We start from the raw sequence: 13,536 nt of genomic DNA on the forward strand, positions 1-13,536 counted from the left end.
ATGCTCAATCATGCCACAAGGACATGTGCTCAACTATGTTCATAGCAGCCTTATTTGTCATAGCCAGAAACTGGAAACAACCTAAATGCCTCTCAATCAAAGAATGGATAAGAAAAATGTGGTACATTTACACAATGGAGTACTACACAGCAGAAAAAATAACGGCATCTTGAATTTTGCAGGCAAATATATGGAGCTAGAAAACATCATATTGAGTGAGGTAACCCAGACCCAGAAAGACAATTATCACATGTACTCACTTATAAGTGGCTTTTAGACATAAAGCAAAGAAAACCAGCCTACAAATCACAATCCCAGAGAACGTAGACAACAATGAGGACCCTAAGAGAGACTTACATAGATCTAATCTACATGAGAAGTAGAAAAAAAAAAGACAAGATCTTCTGGGTAAATTGGGAGGATGGGGACCATGGGAGAGGGTTGAAGGGGAGGCGGAGAAAGGGAGGGGAGTGGGGAGTGGAGAAAAATATATAGGTTAATAAAAACAATAAAAATTAAAGTATGAGTTAGTATGATTTTAATTAAATTATATGAGATAGAAAAATCCTTAAAGGAGGTTAAGTACACAAATGATCAACATTGATTCAAAAAACACAACCTGAATGGACAAAAGCACACCTTCAAAATAAACAAAACCACCAAAACCAACCGACTGACCAGCCAACCAATGAAACAACAACAAGAAATGTACCCTAGGCAGGTATGGTGGCTCATGCTTTTGATCCCAGCATTCCAGAGGCAGAGGCATCTACGTGAGTTTGAGAATGGCCTGGTCTACAGAGTGAGTTCCAGGACAGTCAGAGTGATTACACAGAGGAAATCTTTTCTCAAAAAAACAAAACAAAACAACACCCAAACTGAATCAATATTAAAGAATATTCTAGGTTCAAATGGCTTCCTGCTGTGGGACAATGCTCTTGTACCCTACAAAGATTTGTCACTTGTATTGGTTTAATAAAATGCTGATTTGGCCAGTAGCCAGGCAGGGAATATAGGCAGGGTGACCAGACTAGGAGAATTCTGGGAAGAGAAAAGGCAGAGATGCAGTTGTAAGCTAGACGCAGAAGAAGCAAGATGAGAATGCCTTACTGATAAAAGGTACCAAGCCATGTAGCTAACACAGACAAGAATTATGAGTTAATTTAAGATGCACGAGTTAGTTAATAGGAAGCCTGCCTGAGCTAATAGGCCAACCAGTTTATAATTAATGTAGACCTCTGTGTGTTTCTTTGGGACTGAACAGCTGTGGGACAGGGTGGGACATAAACAGCTTCCCTTCAAATTACTTCCCTAGTAAACCTATGAAATATATAAAAAACAATACCAAGTATGCTTAAACTATTTAAACAAAAGGAGGACAGAATATTTTCCAACTTATTTTTCTGAGGCTCAGTTACCAAAATCAGAGAAAGATATTACAAGAAAGCTACAGTACAAGTATCTGTAATGAATATAGGTACAAAAATGGAATATACAGGTTGGTGAGATGGTTTAAAGCTGTGTACACATACACACAGAGGAGGGAGGACACACACCTTTAATCCAAGCACTCAGGAGGCAGAGGCAGGCAGATCTCTGTGAGTTCAAGGCCAGCCTGGTCTACAGAGTGAGTTCAAGGTTGGAGAGGGCTACTAGTGGGAATCTGCCTCCGAAAACCAGAAAAAAAGGAAAGAAAAACAAATAAATGAAAAACAAAAAATAAGATGTTATTAAATGGAATTTGGCAAAAACCACAACAAAAAGAACATGCAGTGACCAAGCAAGGATATGAATCCAGTTTAACATTTCAAAATCAGTGTGATCACTGCATGAACAGAATGGAGGGAAATTCCATGTATATCTTAAGAGACTCCGAAGTATTAATTTGAATCATTCCTCTTACAATTTAACCTTTAGAACACAAATTCTGACAGCCAGGACAAGCTTTAAAAATACAGTTAATGGCACATTTAGCTGTAAGACAATTCTATCTAGCTCCAGAACAGCCAGGACTGTTTGTTATACAGAGAAATCTTATCTCAAAAAACAAACAAAAAAAGAACTTCTAAGAGTGGGAGGGGTTTCCCACTTATATCCAAAATTTATAGGCACTAGCCAGTATAGTAAGTGAAGAAAAAAATAAAAAGGCAGTTGCGTATGGTGGTACATACCTTGGTAGAGGTAGGAGGATCTCCTGAGTTTGAGGTCAGCCTGGTCTACATATTGAGATCCAGAACAGTCAGGACTACATAGTGAGACCTTGTCTAAAATAAAAATTAAAAGGCTTATAAGTTGGCAAAGAAAAAGTAAAATTGTCTTTATTTTCAGATGGGAAGATTGTATACACACTATCCCAGAATAGTCATCCCAAAACAAGTGGAACTAGTAAGTGCATTTAAGTAAGGTCACAGAATAAAGATCAGAGGTAAAACTTAATTATATTTCTATATATGATTGATGAATAATTAGGACATGAAAGTTTCATTTCGAATAGCATTAATACCCATGGGATCTATAAGAAAAACTTAATGGCACATGAAAGCAAGGGTAGCACAACTGGGGATTTATCCCCAGTCTGGGCATGGCAAGAGAATAAAAAGAGGCTAAGTATTGTAATTTATTTAAAAATGCCATGAAGAGAAATCATACCATGCAACAGGGTTCACATGGAAGGTTTATTGCAAGAGGAGAAAGAAGGGGGCAGAGAAGGGGCAGAAAGTGGTCCCTGGGGACAAGATTCATGGAAGAAAAAAAGAGAGGAAGAGGAAGAGAAAGAAAGAGAGGGGAGATGGGCAAGGCCCACCTTTTATAAGGGGGATGTAGCAAATGTGCATAGGAGGTGCTCTTAGTGGCTGCAGCTGAGGATGTCTCATGTCAGGACAGGCCAGGACAGATGCCTAAATGCTAACAGTAGGGGCCTGAAGTTTGACTGGATACCCAAGAATCAGGATGTAAAGTATTAGAAAAGCACAAAGCTTTTAGTGCAACAAATTCTTAATCAACAAGCTTAATCAGACATAAAATGCACTTTTATTACTCTAGGACAAACTGGATGTTACCAGTGCTTCACGGGGCATGTAGTGTGACTCGTGACTCAACACAGAATCACTGTAAGCCTGGGCTATAACCCTGGGTTACTTTTGAAGACACTTGGTTACACAAAAACTTGCTTCTTAAAATGGAGCCTTCCTCCCTCCTCAAATACTTTTTTTTTTTTTTTTTTTTTTTTTGCTCTCAGTTTCTGCTTTATGGGCTCCTCACTGTCTGGGTACCACAAAGCTTGGCTTTGCTAGACCTTTCTGCCATAACCAGTACCTTGTTTTACAGCTCAACTTGGGTCATCCACAGCTCACCTCCAGGGTCTAGAGACAACCTGCCTAGTAGGCAGTCACATGAAACCAGCTCACAGGTGTCTGGCAAAGCGAGCACATACCCACCCAAGATGTGGAGGGGGATTCTATTGGACTCTTAGGGAAACCTCAGAGTTCTCACTTCCAGCTAGTGGACTGAACTGAAAGACACTCAGTTTTGCAATTTACAAGCACAATAGCTACTTTCTCTTGGGGGTCTAGGAAAGTTCAGAGGGATGGACGAACAGTTATTGCAAGCCTGGGCTGCAGATACCTTGTCTAGCTCTCAAGGGAGCCAGCTCCCACCATACAAACAGCCTCACTTGCCTCCATGGGTCCCACGTAGCTAGCAGTCTTTTGTCATGTGCTACCCCATCCCTTAGGTGCTCTGCTGGCCTTGCTCCCAAATGCTGGCCTGCCCTATCAGTTTCTTGCAGGCTCTTCAGTTGGCCCTGCCTGTGCTTGCACCCTGAGAACAGCAGGTCCAGCACTTTCTCCTTCGCCAGGGTAGGTCCCACACCTGATGCCTTTGGGCTACTGAGGAGGTTGCACATCATGAGAACTTCCAACCATGAGAACTTTGACATCTGAGTCTGAAGGACTTGCCTGGGTGAACAGGCAAATCAGCTCTGAAATTCGTCACTTTCTTCAGGCCCCTGCCTGTTTTTAGGTTCTAAATCCAAGCCTATGGAAGAGAAAATACCTCTTAGCAAGTCGGGGACAACGTCTTTCAAATGCCCTGGCTTGAATGCTAAACCATGACTATAAAACTTACAGGGCACTTTTTTTTTTCCTGTTTGCTTGTGTAGTCTGAGATAGGGTTTCTTTGTGTAGCCCTAGCTGTACTAGAACTTACTTGTAGACCAGGCTGGCTTCAAACTCAGAGACCCACCTGCCTCTGCCTCCTGAGTGCTAGGATTAAAAGTGTGCACCACCACTGCCCAGCTCAGGGTACTCTTTGGAACCAAGGTGCTGTCTTTTTGTTAGTTTGCTTTTTGACAATAAGATATTTATTTTTATATGTGTGTGCCTGGGTGAGTTTTATGTGCACCTTATTACACAGGTGTCTGTGGAGGCCAGAAGAGAGACTCAGATCCCCTGGGACTGAAGTTATAAGTGGTTGTAAACTACCTAATGTGGATTCTGGGAACTGAAGCCAGGTCATCTGCAAAAACTCTTACATACGCCCTTACCCACTGAACAATCTCTTCAGCATGGTAGTTTTTCTTTTTTTTTTTTTAAATATTTATTTATTTATTATGTATACAATATTCTGTCTGTGTGTATGTCTGTAGGCCAGAAGAGGGCACCAGACCTCATTACAGATGGTTGTGAGCCACCATGTGGTTGCTGGGAATTGAACTCGGGACCTTTGGAAGAGCAGGCAATGCTCTTAACCACTGAGCCATCTCTCCAGCCCAGTAGTTTGTTTTCTGACTCAAGGTCTAATGTATCCTAGCCTGGCTTCAAACTTTCTATATAGCCAAGGATGACCTTTACAGGCGCTCTCTCATGCTCAGCTAAGGACTTCTTTTTCTAAACAGCAGCTTTTCAAATAGTACATGGGGTGGTACATTCCTGCTGGAACTTCAGGTTTTCGGGGAGCATGTGGGAGGAGACTGGTACCCATAGGTGAAGGGAATGTGCTCTTGATGGGGAGTAAGAGATTGAGCCAGGCATTTCTTGACAGCTCATTGCCAACCATCATTAGAGGGAATGGCCTGCCTGTCCTACATTCTCGATGAGTAGGGATCTTAATTGTGCAGTCAGAACAAATGTTCTGCTGTTTAGCGGGTTGACACAAGGAAGTATGCCTGTGTGCCCTGGAACTACAGTGTATGAGCTTGTGTACATATGTGTATGACAGGGGTTGGAGGCTCTTTGGGGGTTCATTCTTTAGGAAGCTGAGCTGGAGGTATCCAGGTACCTGGGAAAGAGCCTGATGACAGCAGCTGCAGGCTATCCAAGACCCCCTCCTCATACAGGGCCAGCTTCTGTACCATCTTCTGTCGGGCTGGGTTGATGATGATCTGTGGTGGTTCTGATGAGGAGGAGGAGCTGCCCATGGATGAGCCTGGGCAGAGACAGTAATCTCTTAGTTTTCCCTGGCAACCCTGAGTGACAACTCTAGCCCCCAGAGTCTTCTTAGCCCCCCACTGCCTGTGATATTGGCTGCAGGGTAGAATTTCACAGTGAACTGAGGCCCAGGCTGGGAGAGGGACCACACCACAAACCAGGCTCCTAGGCTGCTTGGGCAGAGCCTTCTTTACTTTTGACTTCAGGCATAAGGTGAGGAGAAGGGCTAAAAAGGGAGTTCCTAGTTCTTCTCACCCATGTAGGGAGCATAGCCCAGCGAGGGGAAATAAGACAGTACCCAAGCCACTCTTTGTGGCCCTTTCCATGTCTTTGAGCTTGCTAAGGTCACAGAGGGCCAAACATTTAACTCTAGATCTCTCTGCTCAGAAGACATGGGTGGGGAATAAATATGTTATTATCAAAGGAGATCCTTGTCCCACCTTGGGATATCCATCCCCAAAGATACCTTCCATGGTTGTGGGCTGGAAGCCTGGGCCACTCCTCAAACTTGATTCTCTGGTGGTGCTCCCCTGGGTACAGCTAGCCTCTCTGAAGGATGCTGGGCTTGGGTGGCAACCTGGAGTCAAGTGCCAGGAGTGCAGGGCAGCAGAGAGGCCAGGAACACTCTCATCACTCTCCACTGGCTGGTTGGGGCTTTTCTGGAGTTGTTGGGCAGCCTGGACATGGGCTCTTTTGGGCACTACCAGAGGCTGCCATGGTTCACCCCCACTCTGGACACAGCCAATGGTGGACATGTAGGAGTTCTCTTGTGGGGAAGGTGGGCCATGGCCGGCAACCTCTAGCTCCCAAGGAGGCCCTGCCTGCAGCCCCTCTAGCCTCTTGTACACCTGCGTGGAGAGAGAGGCTCTCAGGATGGGCAGAGCTGGGGCTCCTGCTTGGACAGGGTAGCTCAAGTTTGACACCCTGTGGTCAAACTACAGAGCTGTTCCAGGTTGTCCTAGACTTGCCTTTATTCAGGTTGCCAACGCAGGCACCAGACAGCTGTAGGAACAGCAGAGAACACCAAATTGGTGCACTCTGTTGCTGGGAAAATATTGCCCCTTTGTTCCATCACAAGGACTGTTGCAATTCATGGCCACCAAAGCCATTAATAAATTCTAATCTCAATTATCACCAGAATAAGAGGCAGAAAGTAAGAGAAAAAGACAAAGGTGGTGACACAGCGCCCCAACTAGGAGGCATGGCAAGAGCCCTTTGATTCTACCTTTGACTGGGATCTGAGCCCCACCCAGCGAAGCTGCAGCCCTTCACCGCTTAGTTCCACAGAGTACCGCCCCAAAGAAGAGCCAAAAGGGCAAGCAAGGAATGTATGCTGAGAGTTTTGCCTCTGTAAAGAGATCAGGCTCAGTGTAGCTTGTGCTATCAAGAAGGGCAAGAATCTGAGGTTTCTGGCTGGTCACTATGTCCCTATGGATAGCTGGCTTCCCCAGGGATACCTGGGTCATGGGTGGCCTCTTCTTGGCCCGACGGTGCATGCAGCAACAAGCTAGTTGAGCCAGGGCCAGGCCCAACTGTGGTGGGCAGGGTCCAGGTCTGGAGTCCAGGTGCTTCTTATAGATCTGGGCGGCGATTGGAGCAGCCCACACATCCGTGGCCACACCCACCTGCGGATTGGGCTGGGTGTTTTTCAGGGCCACTCCAGCCTCTTCAGCCTCATCTTCAATGAGGTCTTTCTGTAGGATAAATACTGTGAGCATGGCTCTGCCAAATCTTCCAGACCACTGTTGCTTAGCCCTATGGTCTTTTTTCACTGTGAGCCCACTGCTGTCTGAGGCTCTACTGAAAACAGCCACAAACCAAGCACTCTGGGCCTTGTTTTAGAGACCTGACATTCCTGGCAGTGTGGGAAGTAGATGCCAACAAACCAATTAGTCTGTTAGCAAGGACCATGGGACCTGAGCAAGTGGCACTTGAGCTGGGATATGCAAATGGATGAAGAAGTTGAAGGAAGGAGGGATGGGTAGAGTCTGGTTCATAGTTTGTTGGTTGTGTTAAACCCCCTGCTAAGCCCAACAGTGGACAAAGATAGGCCTATCCAGGAGAAGCAACAGGAGATGTACAACTCTGTAAAAGGTGAAGACCTAGTATGAGCCAAGGTGTTCTGGGTCCAGGAATTGTTGGAATAGTGCTTATGTATTGAAATCTGTTTTCTATATGGGAAACTGAGGCCCAATGAAGAACAGGAATTTGAACCAGGGCCACTATCAAGATGGGACTAAAACCCAGGTTTCTTGCCTCTTCTTTGTACGTTTGTGGAGTCAGGGTTCCATGTAGCTCAGGCTAATGTTGAACTACTGTGCAACTGAGGATAACTTTGAATTCCTGTTTCCCAAGTGCTAGAATTATAGGCATGTGCCACCATAATCGACTAATTTTGTTGCTGTTTCTGATAGAGGGTCTTGCTATGTAGCTCCCAGCAATCCTCCTGCCTCAGACTCTTAAATGTTGGGACTAAAAGCATGTGCTCAGATGCTAGGCTTTAAGTCTCTTATTTCTAAGCCCCATCTCAGTGCACAGGAATGTTCCATACAACAGCCTAACTTTTCCCCATTGCCTTTCCTAGGCCCTGCCTTTTCTGAGTTCCACTGCAGCTTTGGTCTCAGGGTATCACGAATGTCCGTTTCTTTGTCCCCAGCCCAGGGCAGAGGGGGTCCTGTTAAGATTCTTTTCTTCCTCTTTGATGGGGATGGAACCCAGGCCTTGCAATAAGGTAATCAATCACTCTACCACTGAGGTTACATCTCTAGCCCCAAGGTCCACATATAGAAGAAAGACAGGTTTTTCCAAGCAAGGTAAAAGAAACTGCTTGGAGACTCACCCACTTCCACAGATGAGTCAGCAGTGGCAGTGGCAGGCTGCTGTGGGGCACTGCAGAGGATCTGTATCACTGCACCCTCTGGGGCTACACCCACTGCTTGCTGCTGTCCCCCCTCCTTCCATGCACCACCTCAGGAGTCTCACCAGATACTTGGTCCTGGTACCTTGTGTCCTCACAGCCCTCTGACCAGCAAGGGTCTCCAGTATTACCTAGAGGGTGGGATGAAGAGCATCACCCCAGGTCTTAGCAGAAAAGAGGACTGTAGAGTGGGGGATAGATCAGGGCTAATGGGAGAGTGGTCTTTGGACAGGCAGGTAAAGAGTAAAGACTAACTCCCAGCAAGGACAGAGTTATGTTATGGGAACAAAGCTAAAGCAATTAGGATATAAAATAACAAACACAACTTTGTGCTAGGGAGGAGGGAGTTGTATAGGGCCAAAGTTATGCTAGCTTCTCAGTGACCTAAGCCTAGAATTTTCTAGGCTTTTCTACATTTACTTACTGGTGGTTTTCCTTCCCCAAGCTAACAGAAGGGCTGGTGGCTCACCACTCCAAAGCTGAAGGTATCAGTGTCCACAGCCAGCCGGCCTGTCTTGATATACTCCTCAGGTAGGTAGGCAAGGGTACCCCGTACTGTGCAAGTCCGGGCTACAGTACTACTCTGGTTTGGGTTGGCCCCTGCAAAGCGGCTGAAACGAGCCAGGCCAAAGTCTCCAAGCTTGGGCATCAGTCTCTCATCCAGAAGCACATTAGAACTTGGAGAAGGAAGAATAGCAGCAGTTTAGGCTGGTCCTAGCATTCTCTGTCCCCCACACTCAAGCAGCCCTGGTAAATTAGACTAAAGGCTACCAGCCTGGCACACTGAATAGAAAAAGTGACTGACACCACATCCCAGTTGTTTGAGGGCTTAGCTGTCCCAGGGCCCTATCACATAGTTTGGCTTCTGCTCACCATCTGGGCCTATCACTCGCTCCATTTCCATACGTGCACCATGCAGGGGTGCTCAGAGCCCCAAGTACAGGACTGGGCACGAGGAATCTCACAGAGGCACTCAGAATAGGAGTGCTAATTGACCACGGGCCACTGTTCTCCTAGCTATAAGACTGTTCCTACAGCTATCTGAGCCCCTCCTTACCTCTTGATGTCTCCATGGATGAGGCTAGGGCTGTCCTGATGTAAAAACTGAATAGCTCGGGCTGTGCCCAGAAGAATATCCAGTCGTTGAGGCCAGGAGAGGGGGGAGCAGGCCTGGGTCTGGAGTGGCAAAGATGGAGACACAAGGGCAGTTGGGGGCAGCTGTTCTTTGACTCTCAATCTTCTCACCTGTCACTCTGTGGCTCGAAGCAAGCTATCCGTTTTATTCTGAGCCTTAGTTTTTCCTTTCTGGAGAATGAGGAGCAAGACTGTCCATGACCTAATTAATGAGCATGTGGTGACTAAAACTATTCCCAAGGCTTTGGCAAGTACTCTACAGCTGGAATAATAGCTAGAGAATATTTCTCAGGACTCAGGACAGAATCCGATAGGCTCGGGTTCACCTGAGTGCACAGAAAGTACTGATGCCCTTCTCCCATCATTCCCTACCACAGATTAATCAAGAAGGAAGGAAGTTCTTACCCTGTATGTATGATGGCTTGTGAGTATGACACTCAGGCATGGCTCAACCTCGGGTTCAGTTAGATAGCCTGTCTCTACTCATCCACATCCCTCAAGAGCTATGTGGACTAAATCTTTTATCTATTCTGCTTGCAATGTGAATAACCCCCTCTTTAGAGGAACAGCAGGGGAGAGGCCAGAAGAATTGTATGGAAAATCTTGGGCCAAAATGGGTATAATGGCACATGCCTATAATTCTAGCACAGAGGGTACTGAGGCAGGAGAATTGCCAGTTTGAGGCCAGCATGGGCTGCGTAGTGAGGGATTGTTTCAAACAAACAAGCAAATAAAAAGGAAGAAAGAAACCCTTGGGCCAAACCTTGAGTTTGAGGGGGAGCCAGAAGCTCAGGTACTGCCTGACATGAGCTAAGGGACCAGCCAGTAAAGATGCCAGACCAGCTGGGACTACCTGAAGATGGAGTCGATCCTCCAAGGAGCCATTGGGCAGGAAGCCATAAACAAGGCAGTAGAAACCACTTTCTGCACAGTAGCCAGCAAAGTCTACGATATTTGGGTGACGAAACCTGTTACAAAGAGAGGAGTCTGAGTTCTTTTTGGTTTTTTTTTTTTTTTTTTTTTAAGACAGGGTTTCTTTGTTTAACAGCCCTGGCTGTTTACTCTGTAGAAGAGGTAGGCCTCGAACTCACAGAGATCCACCTGCCTCTGCCTCCTGAGTACTGGGATTAAAGGTATGCGCCACCACTGCTGGGTGGAGTCTGAGTTCTTTTGCTCTTTGGGCCCCACTACTTTTCATCAGGCCAGGCTGGGTGCACAGCCTTTGATGGATGGGTTCCCTCACCTGGGCCTGGCAAGGCCTTGTGGGCTCAAGGGAGCTAGTTCTTGTTCTGTACAGTCCTAGAGACTGATGAGGCCCTGGTGTGGATCTCTCCTTGTGCCCCCCAGACAGGAAGGACCCCCAAGGCTCACCTTGACAGCTGCTCCACCTCTGTTAAGAAGCTCTGTTTCACCACAGTCCACTCTAGGTCAGCCTCCTGCAGCCCCAGACATGGTGGGGTAAGAGGCAGGGAAAGTAGGCAGCATGAGCCAAGCTTGCCAGCTGTTTCCAGGCCCATAACAATGGAAGGCTTTGGGGTCCTTGAACTGGAATCAGAGGACTGAAGGAATTGCTTGGGGAGGCTGGAGGCAGGGGACTGCAGAAGTGAGGGCTGATGGAGGGAGAAACTGGACAAACAAGGGCTGATGGACTGTCTTCCAGGTGGCTACCCCACGGTTACACTTACCTCCTTCAGTCTCTTCACAGCATATGTGGTATTTCTCATTACTGCCCGGTACACACACCCAAAACCACCCTCTCCAATCCTGAGCTCTTCAGAGAAGTTGCAGGTGCCTTGGGAAATCTCACAGAAGGGCCAGCAAAATGGGGAGGGATGTGTCCTTTGGAGGTCAGACATTGGGGTCTCTGGGCTTGGCTGTTGGAAGAGACCATGGATCAGGTGAGGACCCTGTCTATTCTTGGTCCAGGCTGCAAGCTCCCCTCAACCCTGGTTGTCTCTCAGATGACCTGGCTGTGCTGTTGTGGGCTCTGTGGCACACCAAAAGCTTAGTTTCTTCCTCCTTGTCTGGAATTTTCCCTGGGGGTTAAAGGACACCTACCTTACTACAGGAAGGGGCTGAAGATGGCAGTGGTGGCCTGAGGGAAGCAGGGATTGGAACCTGGAGGAGCTCTGGTTCAGAATAGGTCTGGGAGCCTGGAAAAGCTTCATAAAGATGCCAGTGAGAGGCAGAGACCAGCAGCAGTCTACAGCCATCTCAACAGTCATGGTGGCCTTTTCTTCAGGCCTATCAAGCCCAACACCCAGGTTCTTTTTACCTGGGGAGAGGAAGGTGGAGGCAGAGGACTGCAGTTTCCGGGGGCTCCAGTCTTCAGCTTGGGAGCCCGCAGAGATGCTGCTGGGCCTTGGAGCAGCAGTGCTTGGGGGCAGAACAGGGGCAGGAGGGTGCCCTGGGATAATAAGGAAGGAGAGGAGGGCTGTGATTCAAGTTTGTCTCGGTCTCTGTATGTGTTGTCCCTTGTCTCGGGAGGCTCTGTACCCGTCACCTCCTGTGTGTGTGTGTGTGTGTGTGTGTGTGTGTGTGTGTGTGTGTGTGTGTGTGTGTGTAGGGACGGGTTCCCATATAGTCCCTTGTCTTGGGAGGCTCTGTACCCGTCACCCCCCATGGATTCCCGTCCCTAGGGTCCCTGGGGCCACGCTCGCTCACAGGCTGTGATGATGTCCCGCGCACGCAGCAGCTGCAGGTGCGTGAGGATGTGAACGAGGTCAGCCACGCGCGCGTTGCGGTTGATCCAGGGCCACAGGACGCTGGCTGTGCGCTGCTCGGCGCGCTCACACAGCCGCAGCTCTGTCTGGTCGCGCACAATCAAGGCCGCTGCGGGGCGGGGAACGTCAGGCTTTAGCGCCAGAAGCCCGGGTCCCCTGCCCCACGCCGGCCTGTCGTCACCCACCGAACTGGCACCAGTCGGCGGGCTCCAGGGCGTCCATCACTTTGTAGAAGCGGCACATAACCCAGGGTGGCACCTCGTACAAGAAGTGCTGGGCGCCGGGAACCACAGGCTCCCCAGGACCCGGCCCCCCGGCCATGGCTGACGCCGCCGCCGGGCCGGGGCCTCTCGGGGCCTCGGCTGGCGCGGGCCTGAGCCGGCCGGGTCCACAAACACTGACTCACTTCCCCTTCACGCCGGCCTCGTGCAACGCCCGGGAGGGCGGAAGAGGCGGTGCTCGGGCTCGTCGCCATCTTGCCCTCCGCGGCCTTAGGCCACACGGGGGCGTCCCATGCCGTCCTCTACCAGGGGGAAGGAGCTCTGCCAGGCAGGAGGGCGTACCCCTCGTAAGAACCGAGGATTGTGATCCTACACAGAGGGTGGGCTTCCAGGAGTGGGGACCTTCTGAATAGGACTGAGCAGGATGAAGAACGACTTCCAGTTCTGGAGACAAAGGGCATAGGAAAGAGACGATGTTCTACAAAGATGATTTTTATCAAGCCTGGTGAAAGTCACGGAGAGGCTCCTTTTGGCTTTATTTGGGGGGCCGTGGAGAATTGGCTGAAATGTTGGTAGAGCAGGGTCAAATGTGGGTCACAAAATGGCCCTCTGGCTGACTCTAGTCATCTGGTGGTAAGGATGGATGTTCAAAGAATGGAAGATTGCACACTATGCCGCCGCCGCCTGTGTGCTAGATTTCACCCCCACCCACGCCTCCAGGATCTTCACAGTATCTGCCTGTGCAGGCTCCTCACTAGCTTGCTAACCAACACACTTATGTCTCTTAACAGAGCCTTGTTCTGTCCCCATGTTCATGATGTCTAGCTTTTGCCATCCCTTTCCGTTTTCTGTCACACTTTTGACTTAGTTTGCTCTTTTCTTCATGAGGAAACTAGAGTCTAGCACCCTCCCCTACTCTTTTCTAGAGCAGTTGCCAGTGACTCTACCTTCACCACAAGAGTATTTCTTGCCCACTCTAATGTTCTCCATTCAGGGATTTCTTTGGCTTTTTTTTTTGTCACTCCATGGCCTCAGTGCACACTACTTTCCTATGGTCCCACTCTACTCTCTGAAGTCCTCTTCCCATGTGTCCACTACTCTTAGCTATTGTGGGA

General features: G+C 48.3%; 1 protein-coding gene across 3 annotated transcripts; it reads right to left on the reverse strand.

The window, feature by feature from the left end:
- Positions 1–2,302: 2,302 nt before the first annotated feature.
- On the reverse strand, positions 2,303–12,626 carry Irak1 (interleukin 1 receptor associated kinase 1). Of its 3 annotated transcripts, XM_050124986.1 has the most exons (15): positions 12,386–12,626; positions 12,142–12,309; positions 11,753–11,884; positions 11,536–11,639; positions 11,163–11,351; positions 10,849–10,913; positions 10,331–10,445; positions 9,401–9,519; positions 8,813–9,020; positions 8,409–8,474; positions 6,884–7,120; positions 6,652–6,774; positions 5,893–6,274; positions 5,278–5,424; positions 2,303–4,035 (listed from the first exon to the last, which is right to left on the reverse strand). In XM_050124986.1, the coding sequence occupies exons 1-15, from the start codon at positions 12,519–12,521 to the stop codon at positions 3,974–3,976; spliced, it is 2,253 nt and encodes a 750-aa protein (XP_049980943.1). In that variant the 5' UTR covers positions 12,522–12,626; the 3' UTR covers positions 2,303–3,973. The 3 variants fall into 3 exon arrangements, with proteins under 3 accessions (XP_049980943.1, XP_049980940.1, XP_049980942.1); XM_050124983.1 differs by lacking the exon at positions 6,652–6,774 and having other exon boundaries at positions 12,386–12,624; XM_050124985.1 differs by lacking the exons at positions 6,652–6,774; positions 8,409–8,474; positions 8,813–9,020; positions 9,401–9,519.
- Positions 12,627–13,536: the final 910 nt, after the last annotated feature.

The sequence above is a fragment of the Alexandromys fortis genome, unplaced genomic scaffold (genome assembly GCF_014885135.2).
Source record: "Alexandromys fortis isolate MF-2015 unplaced genomic scaffold, M_Fortis_MF-2015_v1.1 scaffold_225, whole genome shotgun sequence".
In the NCBI taxonomy this organism is placed as follows: Eukaryota; Metazoa; Chordata; class Mammalia; order Rodentia; family Cricetidae; genus Alexandromys; species Alexandromys fortis.